This window comes from Talpa occidentalis, unplaced genomic scaffold, assembly GCF_014898055.3.
Source record: "Talpa occidentalis isolate TD23 unplaced genomic scaffold, MPIMG_talOcc4v2.1 talOcc4.3, whole genome shotgun sequence".
NCBI lineage: Eukaryota > Metazoa > Chordata > Mammalia > Eulipotyphla > Talpidae > Talpa > Talpa occidentalis.
Window position 1 is genome coordinate 134,019,639 of NW_023603184.1, and position 25,479 is coordinate 134,045,117.

A 25,479-nucleotide genomic window follows, 5' to 3' on the forward strand; every position below is an offset into this window, starting at 1 on the left:
ACAAAGATTTGCACATTTCTATGTACTGCCTATCTAATGCCGCTAAGATTAGCTTTGAATGCAATAAAGGTTGCTTTTTCTGGGCAAGGAATAATTCAGTCATTGAAAATCATCAGGTGTCCAGATCTCATTCAGAAAACAAAAACAAACACACACACAAAAAAAAAGCAACAAAAACCAAAGCTGTTACTAAATTCTGTTAGCAATTTGCCCTGAGCCCAACATCGTGACTAACCTGCCTTAGTCAAGCATTATTCCCAAAGGGCAAGATTACCCTCTTTCAAACAAGAGTATGCCCAATTATTTCCAAATGGCAGAATACAAAACAGTATTATTTAGATACAAAAACTAAGAATTTCTGATTTTCAGACTGAGTCCAGGCGTTAATGGCATTGCTCTGTTGCCTGCCCTTGCTCAGCCTGGGTTACTAATCAATCCAGGGTAATCCTCAGCACAGCCCATGGTGGGTGAAAATGACTTTGTGGATAGAAGGAAGGAACCCAGTGCCTGCAGAGGGAATATGGACAAGCGGGAAGACGCTGATTCACCCTTCATAACCACACTCAAGGGGAAACAATTGTTAACATTTTTTTTTTTTAACTAAGCCAAAATCAGGCGTGATGGCAGAAAGTGTTTTTCAGGCAAAATACTGATGGATTGCATTCTTTCTCATGAAGTTTCAGATATATGTCATCAAATAAAAAAAGCAGAAAAGCAAAAAACCCAGGATCTGGGAAAGAAGGTAAGTTGCAGGGTGAAAGTCATGCAGATCTCAATGGCAAGCAGTCCACATGGAGGAAGGCAGAGGTCTGCAGGGGCATTTCCAAGAGAAAGAAAACTCATCTCTTACAAAAACAGACTTGTCTTGGAGAAAAATTATATTGGGAGGCCTTTTTCAAGGATGTCAGAAAGTAGTAAGTTCAAAAGTGTAGACACAGATTGTTCAAACTAATAAAAATTCAAAGAAAACAAAAAGATTTGCAAAAAAGGAAATGCGATCATTGCAAATAACTTGGAAGAGCAGTGAATATTTCCATAGTCATCACTGGGGAAAACATAGAACTGTGATTTAAATTACCTATTGGGAAGATGAGGCCAAAGAAACAAAATGATCATTTACCATAGCAGGAAATTGTGTCTAAGAGAGATGAAAGGATGTTGTATGCACGTGATTTTTAGGTAAACGGTAAATGCCCAGGTAAACTACTAAGCATACAAAGTTGTTTCTGAGTGGTGATTGAGAGAGATGTCCAGGAGACTGATGCTTTTCCTAAATTTTAGCACTATTTGACTTTTTTTAAAACTATGTACACAATTGCTACAAAATGGAAAATTTTTAAATGCCAGCAATTTGAAAATCTTTCTTACATTAAAAAAAAACTCCTCTCTTCTAGTGACTTCATCTGAATTCACAGAAAAATAACATGAATATTAAAAAGATGCATTTTTAAAGGGTAGGTGAAAGAAATCTGGATAGCTTTAACTACTGTTTAAATTATCTTAAGATTAAATTTGCTAAGTTAGCAAATTAAACACTGATAGCAAAAAACTCATTTCCTATTCATGGCTTCAGTAACCTGCATTTCCTATTTCTGACTTGACTTCCTAATTAAAGGAAAAAAAGCTCTAATAAAATATTGATGAAATGTCATTCTCTTCTGCAAAAGTCCGTAAGTATCACTCAAGAGGAATCAAAAAACAGTTAGTGAATATCAAGGCAACTATTAATCATTTGATCCTAAGAATGAATCCCAGTTACCTTTTTCAAAAGTGCCTGATGGTGACTGGAGCAAACGCGTTTGTCTCTTCAGCCAAATGAGTCATGGTGGGGGAGGCCAACTCCTCAAAGTGTGTCCTCATAAAGAAGTGCAAACCGGTGTGCAGCTCTCTGCTCAGGTGTTTCTCATGCACAGATCACAGGGGCCTGCCTTCATCAAATGATGCTTGTGCATTCATCTGATGACCTGAATGACTCTCCTAGAATGTAAGGCTCACCAGGGCTGTGGCCATTTTCTTTTCACTTCAGTTGTGCCAAGTGAGCAACAAAGCCTGAGAGCCAGTAGTTTCTCAATATTCAGTGAATCAATGTATAAATGAGTGAACAAATCAGTATCAGAATTGTTTGACTTCCTCTTGAAACATAAAACCAGATCTACATTTTTTAAAAGGATAAAATGCATATGTATAATTGCTAGTAAATCTTTGCAAAGCACTTTAAGAGGACACTCAGTGGAAAAGTCAATTACCTGCTCTTATGCTTCTGTCACCTATCTGCAAAAGAAAGGTCAATAGAAAAATCTTCACAAACTTCATTTACTTTTCAGAATGCATTAATTCCCTTATAAGTTAAACATTGTACTTGTTAATTATTACTTCCACAGTCCAGAAAAAGATTCGACTTTACCAGCAGGTGTCAGAACTTTAGCACTCATCAAAAAAAGGAAATATGACTACAATGAGAATGGTGATTTAAAAACGTATTTATTACCATATTCTATAACAAATTCCATACACCTTAGCTGTAGAAATGTGTCTTGGGGAATCAGAATACAACACACAACTATATAGTTACATCTAGACAGACAGACAGACACACACACACACACACACACACACACATTTTGCATTGCAATGTGTACCTGAATCAGAAATAGTATTTCTAAAGGGTATGTATGACATCACACATGAATTTCCAACAATAAAATTGTGCCCAAACAGTGACTTGTAACTGCTTGAAATGGATTGAGGAAATTTTTAAGACCTTTCTTTATGGTCTCAAAAATAGATGTGGTGGTTAGTGTCAGCTGAGGCAGAAGTGGGGCTGCAGCACAGATAGGACAGATGCCACCTTCCTTCAAGATGCCCAAACAGGTTCATTGAAGTAGAAGTCAGGCCAGAGGCTCCAATAACAGCAAACGCTTACACTTAAAGCCAAGTATCCTAGGAGGCCTGTGGCAGAAGGAAAAAAAGACATCATTTAATCTGAACCCTCCCAATAATGAGCTATACGTGTGATCTAGTTTTCTGGGCCTGTTTCCTCATCTTAGCACAAGAGATTCTCAAAGGCAAGGTGAAGTAGCCGAGTGCTGCTACCAAAAAGCTGGAATCCTTTTTTCTTTTCTTTTTTCTGATTAGCTTCTAACCATAGGTGCTGGAGTGTTTTGAACCTTACATGTAAAGTCTCATCAACTCGTGAAAATCATAACAATCAATTAAAGCTCATTTTCTAATTTTTATATTTTAAGTATAACTATAGTTCTTAATTTAAATGTGTAGGGAATACACTGCATTTTGTACAGATGATGTCAAGTGATGATGAAGCCGCACTCTCAAGAATTTCCCCTTCCCTTTGAGCCAAAATATATTATAAAGATGTTAAATGGTTTTATAAAAGAAATAATCCAAATATTCAGTAGCAGGAGTTTAGCTAAATAAATTATCATAAATGAAGAAATGACTGACGCTCTTGATTTTAACTTCCTCCTAACATGCTCACATTGTATTCGGAAATTATTATTTAAGCACAATAAAGTAGCCAATATCCTTTAGAAATAGTTCTATCCAAAATTAAAGCGCACTGTTGTTCAAAAGGAGAAGCTTTTGCTAGCTGATTCTTTCACAGATCTTTCTCAGTCTGATTCTTCACTAGCACAGAACAAACCACTTCCAAAGAAGACACAGAGAGATGGAAACACAAATAACTTTAATCATTTATAGTAAACAAAAAGAACGCTTGCATCTATGATTGAAAAATGAAAACAATTACAAGCATATCTATATTGAAAAGTACAAGTTTCAAGAGCTTCACATCAATCCACTGTAAATCATTTAGGAAACCAAAAATAAAACTGCCTAAGAGTGGAGGGACAAAATATGACAGAGCAGGAAGGGGACAAACAGTAAATAAATGAAGTAAAAGTGAGCAGCAATGCCCAGAGGTGATTTACAAAGAGAAATTCAAATCGGAAGTACAGACGCATACCTGTCTAGGAATGTGACCAATGAGGCAATAGAAAGTGACTGAAAGTCAGTTATAAATCAAAAATGACAACCCAAATCCCAGACCATCTTAAATTATTTAATCCAGACATTATCTAACCCCTCCGATCTGTTTGGTGCTATGGTGTTCATCATTCTCCATTAGAGAGAAACGTGGGACAAACACATTACCAGTTAAAGAGAGTGTTTCAGAGTTAACTCACCCTTGAAGGTCAGGGTCAGCAGTATATTATTTTGCTCACATAATGCATTTCTTGATATGAAAAAGTAACATGTCAAAGGAGGAAATAAGTTAAAATGTATTCTGAAATAATCAGCAGAATATCAAACTTTCAAAAAAGTGGATCTTTAAAACTCTCAGTTCAAATGCAGTCGTTATTTATCAAACTGTTCTCAAACTGGCAGTTCTCACAGTATCTCCCTTCTCGTGTCTTTATTATCATAAGACCACTCCATTTCTAGGAAGACTTTTTAAAGAATTCTGCTTCTTAAAAACTTTTTAAACGATTCACAAATGGGAACACTGAGACGGCAGCAACCTCCCAGGTTTCCCCGCTCTCGGTGTCCTGGCCGCTACCCTGCAGCCGGCACTGTCTTGGCACTGTTACGTCCTTCCACTCCTATCTCTAGACTTGTTGTTCTGGCCTTTTGTACCTTATGGACAAAATCTGTTCAAAATCAAATAATCCCCAACTTCTGCCTCCTCGGGAATGTACGTATTTTCAAAATACAGTGAAGGAAGAAATTTAGACCTTCAAAAAAAATTACTTTAATGTCGAGCAATGTCTACCAGAAAAAAACTGCTTCCTAATTTAATGTATTAACATTTGATTGACAATTTGCTGACTAGTCCAGTGAAACCTAAGAAATATTGATACTAAAATGTTAGAGAAAATGCTCAACGTATCTATACATATAGTAAATAAAGTTATAAACGGATAGTTAACACTACGTGTACACAATAAAAATATGTGCCATGAGCCCAAGGTTGATTTTCACCAAAGAACAACACTGTTAAGGTTCAAATCATGATTGCCTGATGAATATACAAGCTAAAAATAAGGGATAAAAATGTGGAAGAGGATTCCAAGTAAATTATAAAAACTAAACACAATGAAAGAGGGAGAAAACTGTAAACAGGAGAATTTAACCCTGTGGGGAACATTTAGATCTGTACTCTATTTTTATTACAATAAAGTCAGGATAAATTATTTGACAATATTCTTCGTTTACTAAACAATGACAGGTACACTTGCTGGTGGCAGGTATGGATTTTTTTTCATCAAAGAGCATTAAACAGCTGAGACAATAATGATACCCCTTCCATATTTAACCAACAGTTTCATGCTCTCTCATTAATCTTTGATAGCTGACAATTTGAATAGAAAGACATGATGAATCAAAACATACACCAGTTTTAAAAAGAAAATTCCTTCAAAGCAATCTCAGTAAACAGAATGAATTCCTAGTCTGACACGACTTACTTTTCAAGGATAAAAAGTAATAGGAACTAGTCTACCTATTTGTAAAAATGTGAATGATCAAAACTGTGCAAATGCTGGTTCTCAGTCAAGTTCAATCTCAACAGTTCATCGGGTGCGGTATATTCAGCTGTCAAGAGGGAGCAACTCAAAGGACATCACACAATCTATAAACCAGCTGGAAGGAGCCATCCAGACTTTGCCCTGCCGGACCCTCTCCGGGCGATGACCGGACACGTCTTCGTAGATGATGTACTGAGTGCAGAAGCGCTGGTCAGAAGCGGGCCTGGCGTGGTAAGCCACTGTGTTGATGGTCTGGGTCACATCGCTGTCGGGCTTGGGCTTTCGGCTGAGGACCCGGCCCCCTGCAGCGTGGACAAGCTTAACAAGGTTGTCCTTTGGATGGTGCTTGTAGGTTCCCCCGAAGTAGAAGTAGCATCCATCAAATAGCTTTGGCAACTGAAATCACACCCCAAAAAAGCTTGTTGAAAGCAAATCAAAATATTTTAAAACACTGCATTTGAATGAGGGAAATAAAAACAATAGTTATGAGCAGCGAGAAGCTACTTAATGAGGTGGTGGGACAAGCTGTATTTCAACAGAACTACTTGGGTCAAGAAAAATACTAATGCAAATAAAGGTTTTGTATTTACAGTTTTTCCTGCTAAAATTCAGTCACCATGTCATGTATTTTTCACTCTTCTCACATTTTCAGTATGCTTTGTATGTAACTTCTTAAACGCAAATAAAAAAAAACTGTTCATCAAGCTTCTTTTATCAGAATATTTAATCTTATTTGGTGAGACTTAAACTAAAGCATTCCTAGAGAATCTGAATCGTGCTCTGGGATACTAAGCAAAGTGGGGGGCGACCTCCAGGGTTCCTTCCAGACACATATTCCTGGGGGTACAATACTTTCTGAAACCACAGCTGGGGATCCAATTAGCTATGAAACACACTTCTGTGAGCTTTATAGGGGGGGAAAGCTTAACAATTCCCTTCCATAAAAACTGTTTTTCTTCATCATTCTAATATACTTAGATATCAGTAGGATAATGGAATATTATCCATTAAAACTGCAATATATGGCAATAAAAACATATGGCAACGAAATCCAAACAGCAGCTGTATGGTTTCTTTCAAGCCACTTCCTGTATCTGAGATTTACCTCAGATTATGAAAGGTTTATGGGAACGTTCAAAATGCCTAAAATCCATTAACAGTAAGAAATTATTACCGTCTAGATTTTACTGCTCATCATGATCATCTCTCAGAATCAAATGCTTGAAATAAGCACAATTAAAAACTTAATCAGTCACCTGTACTTGCTTAAAGGGCAGGAGAAATTTTTCCTGATGGAACTAGTAATGTTAAATTATAAGCACAATGGGGCCTCCCTTGGTGGCTCAAGGGGTTAAGACACAATCTATGAGGCTATCCACAGCCACTGCAGTACAAATTCAGTCTCCGGCCAGGGAGCTACCCACATGGCGCAGCAGACCTCTCTTGACTCGCCCGCTGCTCCCCTCAGCAGTGTACTTCAGTCTTTCCGCTTGTTCTGTTCCCCATTCTGCCTCTGGTGAATCCTCTCACCCACCCCCACCCCATACCTTTGGCCTGTACCCCAGTTCTTGTATGTGTAAATAAATAAATTTAAAAAAAAAAATGTTATAAGCACAATGAAAGTAGTAGCAAAAGAAAAATACCAGCTGTTCTCTATTGAGCCTGCTTCTCTTTGGGCCTTCAGAAATTTCGTACTTTTCTTCCTGTTCACATTCTTTCCTTTGTAGACATGCTTTCACCCCTGACAAAAACAAGCATAAAAACAAAATAAGTATAAAATGAGTACTACTTCTTTCTCATTGGATTTAACAATTTACCTAAATGATTTCACTTCTTCATGGTTTTTTTAAGTACTATTCTGAAATAGAAACTTTTCTTATGCCAAAACAAAATGTAATAAAATTGGTTTTCCATATAAAGAAAATACAAGAATTCTTTCCTTCAAAGAATTGAGCAATGTTGTACCAAACAATTAACACATTGTAATTCCTGGAAAAACCCAAGTCAATACACTATTTCACATATAAAAATAAAAATCTAAGTTTTTTCTTCAGCAATTACTGAAATTAAGGTGAATAAAAAGTCCCTCCTTTAGAGAAGTTGGTTAACTTTTGTTGAAATATGTGTTATATTTTACATGTGTATTAGGAGGGGATATTACCCACAGGGAAATTGGATAACTTTTGTAGAACTGTTATTTTAGTTTTATATGTGTATTGGGCGCTGATGCTATCAATTAAGCTTTGCTTAAGTGAAGACCATGTTTTGCGCAAAGAACCCAAATCCCTTCCTCCCAGGATTATTCAGTTAACTTTCTCACTTTCTTCTCTTCTTGTTCTTATGTCAGCTATTTAATTGGGATGTTAAGGTCCCTCACAGCTCTGAGTGGCCATTTTAAACCAGATTTCTCCCTAGACTTAGAAGCTAGCAGCATTTGGATCAGATGAGGCTGATCCAACTATATAGGCTGAAAACTCGAGAGATTTTTCAAACTGCCATGTTAGGTCCAGTGTTCTCTTTTTGTTAAAAATAAACATTGTCAGCTACAAAATAAAAAAAGTCCCTCCTTTAATTCCTCCCACTATGGTTTGACCTTGAGCTCATCATCCACAATATTCACCTGGGTGGTTATGTGTCTCACCCCCTGCTGGACTGGAAAGATCTGACACCTGTGTTAGTCCACAGCACCTGGCTCAGCTGGTTGCACAACGGGGGCTCCACAGTAGTATTTGTTGAAATAAATGATAAGCAGAGCCAGGGACATATTTGGGATCTGACAGGTACATAGTCTATAGATGATAGATGGGCAGGGCTTTGCAGTAAACAGAGCCTTCTGCTACCTTGAAAGTTTGTTCACACTTCCCAGGTTAAAACGCTCAAGGCACTGGTACTGGTGAGGGTCACTCTACTCACTGGCTCCTGGGTGGCAAAAGCCTGAAACAGAGATAATGTACCCTCAGGAGTGCCCAAGACCAGTCATATGGCAGGACACTGGCAACTTGTTCTACATGTTGGTATATTGCCTGTCACTTAGAGAGGGAGCTCATGATACATACCTGTATACTTTATATCAATCATGCTCTAATTTTAATAATGCTATATATCATCAATATATCATGCTTTTGTTTTTGATGGTAAGTAAACTATGTTTAGAATTTGGAGTCAAACGACTTAACTTGTGCTGGGATAATTATTTAAGCTCATCTGTTTCTTTGCCTATGTATGGACAAAAAGAAAACGAAAAATAGTACCCATTTCACAGGATTACTGTGGATAAAATGTAAAAAGCATTCTGGAAACTGAGTACGATAATAAATATCTTCAATATAAAACAAATCATTCACACAATTTGCTGTCTTTGAAGATTATTTTGCTCAATAACCTCAGTTTGATCACTGGAGAAACTCCATGGTGATAGGAAATCATCCATTTTCATTTGTGCATTCTCCAGCTTTTTAATATACTTTCCCATAGAACAGAAACTTAATAGCAGAGGTTATTGGTAAAGTTGGGACAGTAATTCAGGTCTTCTCACTTGCTGTCTAGTATTGTTACTATAAAGAAAAATATTCTCATAATATTCACTATATACATAACCAGTGAAGAATTCTATGCACACCAATTAAAATTATTACAGTACTAGTTACAGTTCACACTCTGAACTGTTTTAATTTGGAATATCAAAATGTTACAAGTAACACTTGAAATCCAATAGAAAATATTTATAGCTGTCTAAACCTAGGCTTTTGATTGAAAATCAGACACATTTGCTAAAAATACACTGATTAACCATATTTTGACAAACTCTGAAAAAAATGCAATGATAAATTCTATCCAGCTGATACCTACCTTTTTTTTTTTTTTAAGTTTTTTTTAATTTATACAATAGCTGGGGTACAGGCCAGAGGCACTGGAGGGTGAGAAGATTCACCCTCTGGTGAATCCACATACATCACACCCAGTCCCTCACACCTCTGGCCCACACCCCAGTTCCTGTATGCATAAATAAAAAAGATAAATCTTAAAAAAAAAAAAAAAAGTAGAATTGTAACAGGGTGGTCCCCAGGAAAAGGGGAAGTTCCAGGTTCCCCGCCCCACCCAAGGAGGGTAGAGCTAAAGAGGAGAAGCAGCAGATGAGACTGAGAAAGGAAGGAAGCAGGATGGAGAGCCGGAAAGAGACCTGAAAGAGGCACATGGAGTAGACAGACACATGAAGAAATTGTGCTTGCCTTTTGGTCCTGGACTGGTTGAAAACACATGGGTGAGAGACCCGTGGGAAGGATAAAATGGCAGCTTTTAGCTTGATTTTGATTTTGCTCTTTTCCTTCCAAACTTATCCAGTTGTTTCTGAGCCTTTTCTGTGGGTCCCCACGGAAAGGTGCTTTAGACTTGTGGCAGGCTTTCAGGCCTTGCTCTGGGCCAATTGCGTCTGGGTGGACTTTTACCCACAAGAGGATGGGTAACTTTGGGTGCTTGATAAAGAAACTATATTCTTTGCCTTTCCTGTGTTGTTTACTAATTGTATTAAAGTTCCTTCCCATTAAAGTCTCATAGGTTTTGTCTTGATGTGGCGGATGGCAGAACCTATTTAGAGCAGGCAGGTTTGGGAGCTCTGGGGTGCCCCTCTCCCTGCCGTGTAACAGAATGACTGCACAGCATAAGGACCACTAGGAGATTCCGGACACTGCACAAGCCTACAAATTTCACCCTTTCTGAGCCTACAGGTGATATGACACAAAGAACATAACAGTTTCAGAACTGCCTTTGATACACAATTAGATTCATTTGTGGATGAGAAAGAAAAGGTCACTAGATCTATTAAAAATTATCTCAAGAGCAAAAACCATCAATGGAAAAAACAAATTCAAGATTTTCCAAGAGTTTCTCTGTAACAGTTTATTTCAGACTAACCCAGACTTTATGAAATACCACTTTTAACTTTCTTCTCTATTACCCCAAAGTGACATATTAGTAAAATGTCATCTCTATACATGAGTGAGTATGCAGAATTGGAAGGAAGACAGATCGAGATGGGACTGAAAGCAGTGGCACTTTTTGAGGGGAAAAAAATGTTTAAGACCTTCTTATTAGGTATATCTTACTCAAAATAATCCTATAATACCTAGTTTTTTTAAATATCGAGACTCAAAATTTAAGACAGATAAAACTTTGGCAATCTACTCTTATTTTACAGATTTATAAAATCAAGTGCAGAACATAAAATCACTTACTAAGATCATCAAAAACAACAAAGTTACATATTAACTATTTCCTAACACAGCAGTCCCACTCCAGTACCCTTTTCATATCATATCTGTGTAGCATCTAATATGTACAAAAGGAGTCACAGCCTCGGTCACTGAGCAGTCTATTCATTTTTTTTAATATTCCTGATATTTCCCGCCACATCCTATTTCAATTAGCTAGTCCTAAACTTTACTAAAATCTGTACTAGAATGCCTTATCTTTTCTTTAAGTACGCAATGATAAATGATATAAAAACCTATTGCTTTATTTTCCATCAATAATTTTGAAATTCAACTTTTAAGCAAAGGTGCCATTAAGACAATCCCAAGTCATAACACATGGCGGCAAAGAAAAATCCCTACTTTTGTCAAGAACTTGATGGGTCTTGAATATCTGTCACAAAGTCAACTAAGGAACAAAGGTCAAGTGCTACCGACAAACATGAAAAGATTCATGTTTTTCAGATTCCGCTTTTCCGTCAGTTCAAACGTAAAATGGCTAACCTTTTGTAGAATATAAAGTGCAGAAGCAGATATGACTGTCAGAAGATAATAAAAAAGAAAAATACTCCTTAATATTTATTTCAATATGTTAAAAGCAAAATCAGTTTCTTGAATAAAAATGTCTGAATGCAAAGTAGATTCTGAAAACAATGTAAAAACAATATTTTAAAAGCTAGCAATCAAATATTCTGGAAGTATTATAGATCTAGATTTACTAGTGAAGTTGGCTTCAAAAACACGAAAAATACTAGTGAAGTGGGAAATGGTGCACAACCAGTTTTTTTTTTTTTTTAATAATAAATTTTATTTTTATATTCCCCATACAATTGCAGCCCCCCCATTCTGACCCCAAACCCTCCCCTCCCACCCCCGCCCCCCTAAAAGTGTCTCTGGTTCGTAGTTTTTTGTTGATTTTGATTTTCACTTTCTTATAGTTATTCGTTTTCCTGGTCCCTTATTTAAGTTTTCTAGATTCCTGCTATGAGTGAGACCATCCGGTATTTTTCTTTTCTTTTTGGCTTATTTCGCTGAGCATGATCCCTTCCAGCGCCATCCATGTTGCTGCAAATTGCATGTGTTTATCTTTTTTGAATGCTGAGTAATATTCCATGGTATATATGTACCACATCTTCATGATCCAGTCATCTATTTTTGGGCATTTGGGCTGTTTCCAAAGCTTAGCTATTGTAAACAGTGCTGCTATAAACACAGGGGTGCAGGTGTTCTTTGGAATTGATGTTTCTGTGTCCTTTGGGTAAATACCTAGGAGTGGAATTGCCGGATCATATGGGAGCTCTATGTTTAGTAGGTGCAGAGATCTCCACACAGCTCTCCAGAGTGGTTGGACCAGTTTGCACTCCCACCAACAGTGCAGAAGAGTTCCTTTTTCTCCACACCCTCGCCAACATTTGTTGTTGCTAGTTTTTTTAATATGTGCCATTCTCACTGGTGTAAAATGGTATCTCATGGTAGTTTTGATTTGCATTTCCCTGATGACAAGTGATGTTGAACATTTTTTCATATGCCTGTTGGCCATTTGCATTTCCTCTTCAGAGAAGTTTCTTTTTAGCTCTTCTGCCCATTTTTTGACTGGATTATTTTCTTTGTTGTTGTTGAGTCTCCTCAGCTCTTTGCAGATTTTTGTGATCAGACCTTTATCATTAGTGTTGGGTGCAAAAATGTTCTCCCAGTTGGTGGGGTTTCTCTTTGTTTTTGTTATTGTCTCTTTTGCTGTGCAGAAGCTCTTTAATTTGATGTAGTCCCAGCTGTTTATCTTTGCCTTCACTATCACTGCTTTGGGTGATGTGTCTGTAAAGATGTCTTTGATGTGCAAATCACGTAGTGTTTCGCCTATATTTCCTTCTATATATTTTATGGTTTCAGGTCTTATGTCTAGTTCTTTAATCCATTTTGAGTTGATTTTTGTGTATGGTGTGAGGTAGTGGTCAAGCTTCATTCTTTTGCATGTAGCGACCCAGTTTTCCCAGCACCATTTATTGAACAAACTTTCTTTGCTCCAATGCATAGTCTTTGCTCCTTTGTCAAAGATTAGTTGACCATAAATCTGTGGGTTTATTTCTGGATTTTCTATTCGATTCCATTGGTCTGTATGTCTGTTCTTGTTCCAATACCATGCAGTTTTGATGATTATGGCTTTGTAGTAGAGTTTGAAGTCTGGGAGTGTGATGCCTCCATTCCCTTCTTTTTTTTTTCAGGAGAGCTTTGGCTATTCGGGGTTTTTTGTGATTCCATATGAATTTCATCAATAATTGTTCTATTTCTTTGAAGAATGACATTGAAATTTTGATTGGAATAGCATTGAATCTGTATATTGCTTTTGGAAGGATGGCCATTTTAATAATGTTTATTCTTCCAATCCATGAGCAGGGGATGTCTTTCCATTTCTTTGTGTCTTCTTCTATTTCTTTTAACAGTGTTTTATAGTTTTCTTTGTATAGGTCCTTTACCTCTTTTGTTAGATTCATTCCCAAATATTTGATTTTTTTTGTTTCAATAAAAAAAGGGATGGTTTTTTTTGATTTCTTCTTCTTCAGATTTATTGTTTGTGTATAGGAAGGCTACTGACTTTTGCATGTTGATTTTGTATTCTGCCACTTTACTGAACTGATTGATGAGTTGAATTAGTTTTTCTGTGGACTTTTTGGGGTTCTCTATGTATATTATTATATCATCTGCAAATAGTGATATTTTGCACAACCAGTTTTATTTACTTTTATTTCAGGTATTGAAAAGATGTGAAGTAGAATTATTTAATAATTTTAAATAGTAAAACATCTTTAAGAAAACACCAAACATCATGATATTGCTTCACTATTGCATCCTTGGGCACAAATGAGTAGAATGTATCTATAAAACTCATTATTTGCATGTAAGTTACTTTCAAATTTCTTTTCATCACCTAAGTATGTGCCTCCCTTTGTATATTTCTAATGATATTTGCAGAGCATTCAAAAACAGGATCTGTAGATGAATGAATATGACAATATATCAAAAATAAGTATTGAACATTTAATACTCCTCTGATATCTACCTTAACAAATGACTGGCTAATGTCTCATCATAGAAATAAAAAAAAAAGCTGGGCCTGTACTATACTGGATGCTTATTCATTTTATCAATTTGGCTATTAATTTTAAATGTCAAAAAATCAAGTGAAAATGTCATCTATTAATTCTGACAATGTGCTGGCATTAGTCAATCAATAGAATGTGTCCTTAACAGATACTAGAAAGTAGTATGGCATCAGGAAAAATGACATGGCACAAACCAAGAAGGCAATGGGGAAGACTTATACTTTCATAGTATAAATATGTCTCATGGCATAAAACTTTCATTTATATAGCAGCTGCTCTGAAAAGTAGGGCAAAAAAAAAAATCCAAATTTCTAATTACAATTACTGAGCAGAATGAATACAACTTTCTGATAGCCTATCCTAGTAGACAATCTCTAGCTCCCTGTGCCACTTAATATCAAGAAAAGAAGGATGCTAAGCAACAATGTCTAGATCCATAACATGTTTGAATAGTGACAAAGTGTTTTGTTAAAGTTGTTGTGACAGCATTAAATATTGTGAATTTTTTAAAAGCCGAGAGTGACTTGTAGTCCAAAGATTGCAACTGAAATTGCAAGTAGGCCCAAACAGACAATAATGAAAAATGAGGAAACTGATTCTGTAGAATTAAGTTGTGTAGATTAAACAAATAGGACAATTCACATGATACCTAAAAACACAAAAAATAGATGGCTATGCTAGACTAAACCAAATAAACTACATACTCTGGCCTTTAGACAGACAATTTGAAACTTGCGATGCTTTCATCTCATCAACTCTTCATTTCATCAATAAGGAAATTTAAGTCTTAAGAGATTTAAGCTGCTTTTGCAGTGGCACAACTAAGATGAGGATTTGGATATCCTCCAACTCCTAAATCAGTTGTTAAAAATCTTTAATCTTTATTCTTTATCTTATTAAGAAAATAAAGAATTTAAGTAAATGCCAGGTATTCTCAGATTTAATTTATTGTACCTCTTTTACAATAAATCACATGAACATCATTAAGTAGGAGAAAGATTAAAAGACAAGAGATAAGCCAAAAAGTATTACCAAATGGCAAAAATTGCTTACCAAAATACCTAGAGCAAGGGGGTATGGGGAGAACAATGAATTTGGCTTTGTATCCAATGAGCAATGAATTTATCATATTCTTACAGGTGCAAAAGCCCACTCTCTAACTTGCAAGTTACAGAATAAAAATGTCCATTTTCAATAACTGCAAAATTGATTCAACTTCCTAATGAACTTCTATTGAGATAAACCAACTAACTGATTTACTAAACAAGAAATAAGAATGAAATACCTTGAGCTTTCAGCAATTTCAATAGTGATACATTAATGCCATTAATGAGATAATCTACAGTCAAAATATTACTTAACTAATGAGCTTAAATGACTAATGATATTTTAAGTTTTATTTACTCAAAAGTTAAACTGCAGTAAGAATTCTTCATCCTGTTTTCCATGTTAAATATCAGAACTTTCACAATTCTCCTAGACAAACTCATCTAAAGTACAACATAGACTATAATCTTTAATCCCTATACATACATCAAAATTTTTAAAAAGGTCATTTTCTAACAATTTAAAGATACAATTTAACCAAAATGTTTTACATTTGTAGTATTACTTAATAAAATTCGTATTATTCCATCATCTGCCACTAAAAAGTTTGACAAGAGAAAAGTGGACTCTTATTCTCTCTTTTGAAGAAATAAAATGTATCTATAAGACCACTTTTTGGCTTCCTCATCTAATAACTTCCAAACTGAAATGACTTCACTTAAGTTGTATCATGTATATAAACACCTGAAGTTCCTGCAATGCGAGAATAATATATACCTTAAAATGTCAAACTACTGTCCTTATAAAATATTTATTATCCTTATCTCACCTTTCTTATTTTTCATGTATTCTATTATATTTTAAGATTTTTGACTGAAGCTATCATTTTGCAGAAACATAGGAATGAGTACCTATCTTATTAGAATTAAGAGATTCTTTTAGCCCAGATGTATTCGTGCTCATGCCTGCCATTTCAGGTAAGCTTTCATTCTGCCCTGATTTTATTACTTTCTTGTATGTAGGTAAGCAGCTCGATTCCCAAAGTACTGCTATGCTCAAAGTCATTAGCTCAAAGTCATTAAGGCAGCTCTGGTACCTTAGCAAAGCCTGGAATCTTTGCATACTAATGCAGCTTATGAATCCGGGCTACAATAATTTTTATAAAAGCTTGCATTATACAGAAAGGTATTCCTTTATCCTAAATCTCTAGTAACCTCTCCCACCTCATAAATGCATGTATTTTTTCACTTAAGCTGCATGAACCACTAATTCATGAATTATATTAAGTTTAGTCACTTTTCCTACTTTCAAGAAGGAAATAAAAATTCATACAAGTGGGAATAGAAAAAACAGATTTCCTGAATCCACAGCACCACAGAAATTATTATAAAATACAATGAACTCAAGAGAAAGTTTCAAAATGGAGATCTGTTAAATGTTCAAAGGGGAGGAATTATCCTCCTATGGAAGACCATGGAACTTGTTCCCTCTCTTCAAAAGCTAGAACAGTAAATAAATACATATTGTTATTCTTCTGACGATACAGCTATGTGTAACTGAAATAGCACTGACAATCAGAAACAAAAATCACTCTCCGTTAAAAGCAAATGTCCTAAAAAATAAAATGAAAACACAGAAAATACATCATTACTATAGAGCAAGACCAAAAACCCTACTGTTGGCAGAGTCAAACAAGGCACTTATGGAACTGAAGATAACAACTGCTAATTAGTAAAAGGAATGCTGAAATATTTACCTCCTTCTTCTATTCAAAATGAAACAAGTTTTGAAAACAAAAAGGATTGCTTTTAGTTGCTTTTACTTTAGGTTTTCTACTCACCTGGGCCATGTTATCACTAAACTAGAAAAAAAGGAATCATAAGAGGAAATCTTTTACAACAGTGACAAAAATAGAAAAATAACAATCTCACTTCAACTTCTGGAAAACTTAGTGACAGGTAAAAGAAATAATCCAATATTATGAAATTCTACAGTAAAGAATGAAATGACAATGAACTGAAAGTTAGACATGCAAATTAAAAACTAAATGCTCCAGTCATGCCACCTAAAGCAACTAACTTTGGGAAATCACAGAAAGTACTGTCACAAATCATTAAATTGCATGATTCCACACATACATCATTTAATAGCTAGTTATTTCTAGCTATATTTTAAGCCAGTATTCTAATTATATTTATATTCTAAAACCCTATGTTATGAATAATAGTATCAAAACAATCCTCTTCACAAATGTGGCTAAAGATCACACTCAGTCTAATAGCCAAAATTTATAAAAAAAAGATTTTTAATCATACTTTGTATTTCCTTTCAGGCACATATTTATACTTCAAATATTTATGTAAGAACTTCTATTGTGACTAGGGAAATCACCATATCAAAATATATTTGCTAAGTCTGCATAACAGGTATAAAAGGTCTGGTGTGTCACATTGGAGAAATAGGCATACACAGCTTCTAATTTCCCTGATTAAAACAGAAGCCTTTACCTATTCAAGTAATTTTTAGGAAAGCTTGGCAGTTTCCTACAGAACAATTTCACTCTAGGTACTGATACTCCAAAGACTTGAAAATTTATTTTCACACCTGCATGTGAATGTTTATAGCAGCTTTAAAGTGAAAATTTAGAGTAATGAACTTGTCCCTTAATAATGAACAGATAAACAAATTTTGGTACAATTATTCAGCAATAAAAATGTGGGATATTATTCAGTGATAAAGAGAAATGAGCTACCCAGCCATAATAAAACATGAATGAATCTTAAATGCATTTTGCTAACTGGGGAAAAAAAATCTATCTGGGCCTCCATGGTGGCCTGGGTTAAGTCTCAGCACTATTATTACCTCTGAGGGCTGAGTTCAATGCCTGGCCAAGGAACTAACCCACATATGGCACAGCAGACCTCTCCTGTCTCGCCCGCTGTTTAGATTTGCCTGTTCTGCTTCCCACTTTGTCTCTGGTGAATCCTCTTACCTCCCGCACTTCTGGCCTACACCCCAGTTCTTCTGTACATAAATAAATAAATCTTTTAAAAAAAAGAAAACCTAGTCTGAATAGGCTAACACTATACGTTTCCAATTATGACATTCCGTAAAGAGAGAACACCTGTTAAGAGGACTTGTTAGCAGAGGTTTGAGGACAGTGTACATGCGTTGATAGGTAAAATGGGTTTTTATTTATTTATTTATTTTAAAGATTTATTTATTTATTTATACAAGCACTGGGTACAGTCAGAGACACAGGAGGGTGAGAGAATTCACCAGAGCCAGAGCGGAGAGTAGACCAGGCAGAGTGACGAAGTACACTGCTGAGGGGAGCAGCAGGCGGCAGGAGAGGTCTGCGCGCCATGTGGGACCCTCCTCCGGTGGCCGGGGAGCAGCCAGGGATTGAACCGGCGCTGCAGAGGCTGCGGGCAGCTTCGCAACCCAGCGCTCAACCGCTGCGCCACCGGGGAAGCCCTAAAATGGGTTTTTAGGTTAGCCGTAAAATGGGTTTTTAGGTTAGCCCTAAAATGGGTTTTCATACTCTCCTGTATGAAACACACCTGTCAAAACTCATGGAATTTTACAGCACAAAGAGTGAACCTCAATGCAGACAACTTATAAAAAATCATTTAGGAGATGTTGTAGATCCCAGCCTGGAGTGCAGAATGGGAGCAAATTATCCAATCATAATACAAATGTCTGAGACAACTTCACAAAAGAGAGTCAAGAGGTAAGGTGCTGACAAAGTAACTTTAAAAATGAGTGAAAACAGTGAGCCTAAACACAACAAAAAATGCACGTAAGCACTGTAGTCTCCTTAGTAAAGCTGCTGTCCATGGGAGTACCAGTGAACTCTGATTCTGCTATATTACAGAGTAGAATTGAACCATTTTGTCCTTGCTAAGCAAACATTAATACCAGATGTTGCTTTCTAATACCGTTCTCTAATAAAAAGACCAGGACCCGCGTGAGAAATGGCCTACTAGGACTGGGTATTAAGATGAGCCTAGGACATCTTGCAGTACCAAAAAGCAAGAAAGTACCCCAACTCACTACTCCCCAAAACACACACAATTATGGGGGTATGTCAAAAGGCAGGGATACAAGAGTCAATTGAAAGAGCTTCCAATGGCCAAACCTGGAAAATTGTGAGCAAGAAAACAAAGCAGAAATGGACTATAACCCAATGCATAAAATACATAATCATGAGCTCATGCCAATATAAATAAATTATTACTTAAACAAGTAGGAAAACAGGAAATAAATCTCCCATGAAAATAAAAAAAAAACTCAAGGGCCTCCCCTGGTGGCACAGGCGGTTGAGAACGCCACACTGTGAAGCTGTCTGCAGCCTCGACAGGGCCAATTGGATTCCAGCCAATGAGGGTCCCACATGGTGTAGCAGACCTCTCCTGTCGCGCCCACTGCTCCCCTCAGCAGTGTGTTTCATCAGTCTGCCTGTTCTGTTCCCCGCTATGTCTCTGGTGAGTCCTCTCACCCTCCCGTGCATCTGGCCTGTGCCCTGGTTCTTGTATAAATAAATAAATAAATCTTAAAAAAAAAAAAAAAAGGAAAAGAAAAAGAAAAAAAACCTCAAATAATTCATGTAAACACTCCATCCTCAGAGTTTCAGAGGCAGGCCATAATTCCCCACTACATGAGCTTGGGCTGCACCAGAGCCGAGCACAGTATAGGGGGGTTATAGCAGAGACACTTCACAGTATAGCCCTGACACGCTACTTCATCTAGGTGATAGGGTCAACACCAGGGGTATTTGGTTGTGTTCAGCATGCACCTTTGATGTGATGTGACCAGAACGGTATGTTACCTCAGTCTAGTCATGAGAAAATTATTAGACAAATCCCAATTAGGGACAGCCTACAAAATGCCTGCCAATACTCTTCAAAACTGCCAAAGCAGTTAAAAACAAAGTATGAGAAATTTTTGTAGCCAACACGGCCGTAAGGAGACATGAAAGCTGAATGTAACGGTATCCTGGATGGATCCTGAGACAGGACATTAGGTAAAAATGTAGTAAATCAGAACAAAGAACATTATTTAATTTTAATAATGACATATTAATATTAATTTATTAATTGTAACAAATACGCCACACTAATGCAAGATGTTAATAACAGAAACTGGGCATGGGGTATATGAAAATCTCTGTAATATCCTTTCAACTTTTCCATAGATCTATAACTTCTTTTAAGTATATTTAAAAATGGAGTAAAAAAGAACTTAAGAAGTAGACTTTCTTCCTAGAGAACTAGCATCCATTTAACAGACAGATTGCTTTTAAACTAGTATAAACAAACAGGCCTCTACCTACCAATCCACCACTATTTTCCTTTGACTGTTTCTTTGCTGTATGCATTCTCACTTGTACGTATTGTTCAAAGGGACAATAAACTTAGCTTGCGCTTTTTTAAAATTTAAATAATCCTTTTTGTTCTAAGAACTTCAATCTTAATCACATGAAAATATGAATTTCTTCAGAAACTCTCCTTAAGGATTGCAGACGTTTAAAAAAATTCTCTCATATTTAAGTTATTCCTTCTATTTGCTATTGAATACAAAAAGTTCTTTTTTCTGTATTATTTGCTCAAGTGAATATTCAGAAGTAGGGCCACAATCCTGTATTACTTAACAAGGGGGGGGGGATTAGTGGCAAGAACTGCATCCTCAGGCAATTTCTGTTGTGTCCACACCACAGAGGAACTTACAGCTCCCAGGCATGAGGCTCCCAGGACCACCACAGAGCATGTGATCCACTGTTGACCACAGCATCATCACGCAACACCAGAGGGTATTAGATCAAAGGATTATTTTTTCCCTAGGAGAATCTTTGGTAAAGGAATCTGTATGCAAAAAGTTGCCTAATCAATCTTAGCTGATGGTTTAGTATGTTTATTTTTTGATGATTAAGTTTAAATAAAATAAAAATTACATTTATTTTAAAAACTCCACAGCATTCTCAATATCCATTTTAATATATATGAAAATAAATTATAATACGTAAGTGTTGGCTTACTAATTTGACTATGAGGTTATTTATAAAATGATGAATAATGACTGTCAGGTTTTCATACTTCCCAACAAAAACAAAAAAACCACCCACTTGGTTCTTCCTCACACTACAGATATAAGTCTAGTACAAAATGTCTGGCATATTCCTACAGCAATTCCCTTAGGTAATGAGGACCTCCAAATCATCTACAGCAAGTTTCATTTAAACTTAGATGAGAGTGGGGGCAAGGAAAGATTATTAAAGAAAAGATGACAACCATCTGCTCTCCCCTTCACAATGAGAAATGAAGAGGCAGAATTAAATTTAAAAGAAAAAAGACTAGGGGAGGATATTTTGAAAGCAATGTACTAAAAGAAATGGATCAATAAAAGATATCTTAACTTTTTGAAGGCTAGTTTATGTTTGGAATGAGTTCCCTCTTATTCATACTCTAAGAAATGAACAAATGACTTATTCTATTATTGTCTGTTCTTCCAGTCTAGACACCTCTTTACCAAACTTTATTTTGTACAGAGATAGTTACTAGTTGCCTGTGTGGAATTAGTACCAAAACTAGGAGTAAAGCAGTATCCCAGAAGACACAGATTTAACTCTTAATATCGCTATTAAATATCAGACTAAAATATCTATGAGACAGAATGGCTATAATAGTATAATTATAGCCTGTTGTATGACTTTATGCTAAGTCTATTAATTGTGACATTTTAAGGTACTTTACATGTATAATATAGGACAATAAAAGATCAATTAAGATTAAGCATTTAAAAACAAAAACAGAAAACCTTAGTTAAAACTGAATCCAATGGATCTTTCTCAATATCCATTTTAATACATATGGAAGCAAATTATAATACGTACGAGTTGGCTTATTAATTTGACTATGAGGTTATTTATAAAATGATGACTAATGACTATCAGGTTTTCTGTTAACGTGATCAGATTCTTTCTGTTAATTTGTTTAAATTAATTTGTTAAATGAACTTTACAAAGATAAAGTTTCCTCTCAAATCCACTTGGCTAATGAAAAGTGTCATAAAAAAACATTAAATATTTCTACATAGTTAAGCCAGTAAAGATTTTATCTACCAGCTAGTTAATGGATACCCTGAAATAGAAAATCTAGAAAACCACATTTCCTTAATATAGATGGTTTTCAATTAGATCTGAATAACAACTAGATTTGAGTAGCTGAATACCTTTAAAATCAGACCGAGATGCCTAATGCTAAGAACAATATAGAAAATAGGAGAAACTATTTCTTAGGAAAAGATATTTGAGAGCCAGTGACTATTTAAAGTAGATGTCTCAATCCCTGAACCTATTTCTCATCAGACTCTATATTAGAAAATATAGGGATTTCAATAAAAAATACCAACCATCCTTTATCCTAAAAGAACCACTGATATTGGCTTACATTATTCACTGTCTTGAAAAATCACCCAATAGCCCACTACTCAGCTTGAATCCCTCAGTGATTCTATAAAAATGGCATGGCCCAGCCATTAAAGTGAGAAAACTTCTACTTCTTGAAGAAGTCAGATTTTATGGAAATAAATCATGTAGACTGTACGGTAACCAGTTGCAAGTTCAGCAGATTCATAAGAACTAGACTCAAAGTTATGTCCTAACATTCAAAATTCCACTCGGCTTCTTTATTACTGAGACCTTACTGTTATGAAAATCTATTCTTTCCTGTAACCACTGGCAAGGTTTTTGGCACAGATTCAGTACAAAAACATCTAGAATCAGAGAACCATTTGAAATCAATTTTTAAACACTGAGGACTAATAACACTTGCTACAGATTTAAATGGATAGACTAAAAAATTAGAGTGACACAAAAAAAATTCTATGTAAATGGCTAATCAGTTCAACTGCTTGTCATACTTTTTAAGCTGGTCATGACTGGCAGAAACTAGTAACAGAGATTGATGAGAACAGATAGAGTGGTGTTGGTAGTCACAGTCACTTAGCTGGATCAGACTGCATCAGTGGAGACCGGCATCACAAGAAAAGTGGTAGCTGCATTTTAAAAGGACATGAATACCAATTGCTAAAAGGAAACTGTTTTACAAACCAAATTAACTTCAAACTGGAGATTAAATTAATAATATAATTAAGATCTTGATAAATCAAGCATTTCTACCATAAAACTTACAAAGCAGAAGCCATAAAGTTTTTTAAGACTAATTCTAATCCACCATTTGCTTCTTAAAATAAGTTTCATTAACTCATTTTGTTCTTTTAACTTTTTTTTTAACATTTATTTATTTATTTATTTATTTATTTATTTATTTATTTATTTATTTATACAAGCACTGGGTACAGTCAGAAGCGTGGGAGTATGAGAGAATTCACCAGAGCCAGAGCGGGGAGCAGAGCAGGCAGAAGGACCTAAGCACACTGCTGAGGGGAGCAGCGGGCAGCAGGAGAGGTCTGCGCGCCATGTAGGACCCTCCTCTGGTGGCCGGGGAGCAGCCGGGGATCGAACCAGCGCTGCAGAGGCTGCTGGCAGCTTCGCAACCCAGCGGTCAACTGCTGCGCCACCGGAGAGGCCCCTTTTAACTTTTTAATTGAAATAATTACACATAGGCAGCTACAAAGAAATGCGAAGAAATGTGCAAGTCCCACACACCTTTCCTTCAGTGTCAAAGCTAACATCTTCGACAACTGTAGCGCAATATCAAGACCAAGAATCTGACATTATTACAAACCACTGAGCTTATCCAGATTTCATAAGCTATATATGTGTAAGTGTATACAGAGCTAAGCAATTTATTCACATGTGTAGACTTGGGCAATATAACCACCACTAGGATCAAATACTCAACTGTGTCATCACAAAACCCCTTATGTAACCACTTTATTGCTAGTATTATTTTTTAAAGAATTAGCTAACAAAAAGTCATTTCACTGTCCTATTTTAGCTGGTTTATCAAAAGTAGACACTTCTGCTCCCCAGGAGTAAGAAATAACCCTGTAGGAGCTTTTTCTTTTGTTAACTCCTGTATGAATCCAAGACTTAAAAAAGCAAACAAGAAAGAGGTCAAAATATGAAAGGCAATTTGGAAGGTGGTGATAATTGACTACCAACAAAAAGAGGTTAATGGGGCTATATTTTCAGTGGAAGTTCAGATAATGGCTGAAGTAACTGCCCCAAATTGGGATAATACAAAGCAGGCCAAATTTCCCAACAGCATCCTAAAATATACTGACTTATTTAAGAAAGCAATAAGGTGTTAAACAGGTCAAGTTTTTAGAAATCATCAAGGGGAAAAAAATATTATTCCATAATCATATATTTAAACATTATTTACTAAGGTAAATCTATCATTTCACAGTAATATAGGTTGCTTAGGCTTACAAGTCCACTATAGAGTCCATTTTCTCTTTATTAAAATAGCTAATATCAGAGAAAAATTTTAAAACCAGAATATATCTCCAGACATTTACCAAGAATATTTAAATGACATCATTAATAAGATTTTTCAAAATGCAGTGACTAACCAGAGATAAGGAAATTAGCATAAATTCCTTAAATAATTATTGGCAGAAGTGTGCTATAAAAAAAATCAAATGTCTACTTAATTCATTTTGTAATTCTCCCAAATCCCAAAACTTACATTCAAATTTTAGGATCCAGCATCCACTGAGAATCCCAAGCATACATTTTAGGGTACTCTGAACTGTGTCACCAGGAACAATGACATGAGTTACTAGAAAACACAAAATACAGCAAGAGAAACAGATATAGAAAAATATAATTCTTTAATTAGCCTGCTTTTTATAATCAGTAAGTTTACATTTTATAAACATATCTGAATTTCTTTCAAAGTCAACAATTTTTATGGTTAGGATATGTCTTTTTCATTTAGTATCATTCTCTAACCCAGCCACCAAGAAGAAAAATTAGATCCCAAATCATAAGTCACATTTAGCAAACTCAATTTTTGTCTTTATTTTCAAATTATAACAAAATAATTTAAAGCATTATATTGCACTGCAACTTGTCATTAACAAACTCACAAATTTGCTCTTCTGACATACTGTTCTAAAAATTACATGCAAGGTTTAAACTTTACATTCTTAACTAAAATTAAGCCCATAAGCAGTTTATAACTATACAAACATTTTAAATTTCTTGTAAGATTTAATGCATACAATGGTATCCCAATGGCTAAAACATACATAAATTGATAAAGGGAGTTCTACAAAGCAATTTTATACTTAAAAAAAAGTTTTTTTCTATCAAACAAATAAAATTTCTCACCAGAATTGTCAAATTCGGCACATTTTTTAGCTTTAAGAATTGCTGCAAGCTCACTGAGCATTTTCTGTTGTTCTGAAGAAAGTCCACTACCTATGAGTACAAGAGGTCCATCCCTACGCTGACCAGTGTTCATCTGTTAATAAAAAAGGAGATGCCATAATCTTAAACACATTTAAAAACTAGAAGAGACTAAATTGACCTGATTAGCTTAAAATTCATTGTTTAGCTTTACTCAGTATATT

General features: G+C 35.6%; 1 protein-coding gene across 1 annotated transcript in view; it reads right to left on the minus strand.

Moving 5' to 3' along the window:
* Nucleotides 1-3,390: 3,390 nt before the first annotated feature.
* The window catches only part of BARD1 (BRCA1 associated RING domain 1), a 70,966-nt gene continuing 48,877 nt past the window's right edge, over nt 3,391-25,479 (minus strand). Inside the window, exons 8-11 of the mRNA XM_037522140.2 lie at nt 25,238-25,370; nt 24,591-24,683; nt 7,187-7,284; nt 3,391-5,939 (exon numbers count right to left, since the gene is read on the minus strand). Coding sequence (XP_037378037.1) covers nt 5,607-5,939; nt 7,187-7,284; nt 24,591-24,683; nt 25,238-25,370 — 657 coding nt within the window. The 3' untranslated portion in view covers nt 3,391-5,606. The remainder of the gene's footprint in view (nt 5,940-7,186; nt 7,285-24,590; nt 24,684-25,237; nt 25,371-25,479) is intronic.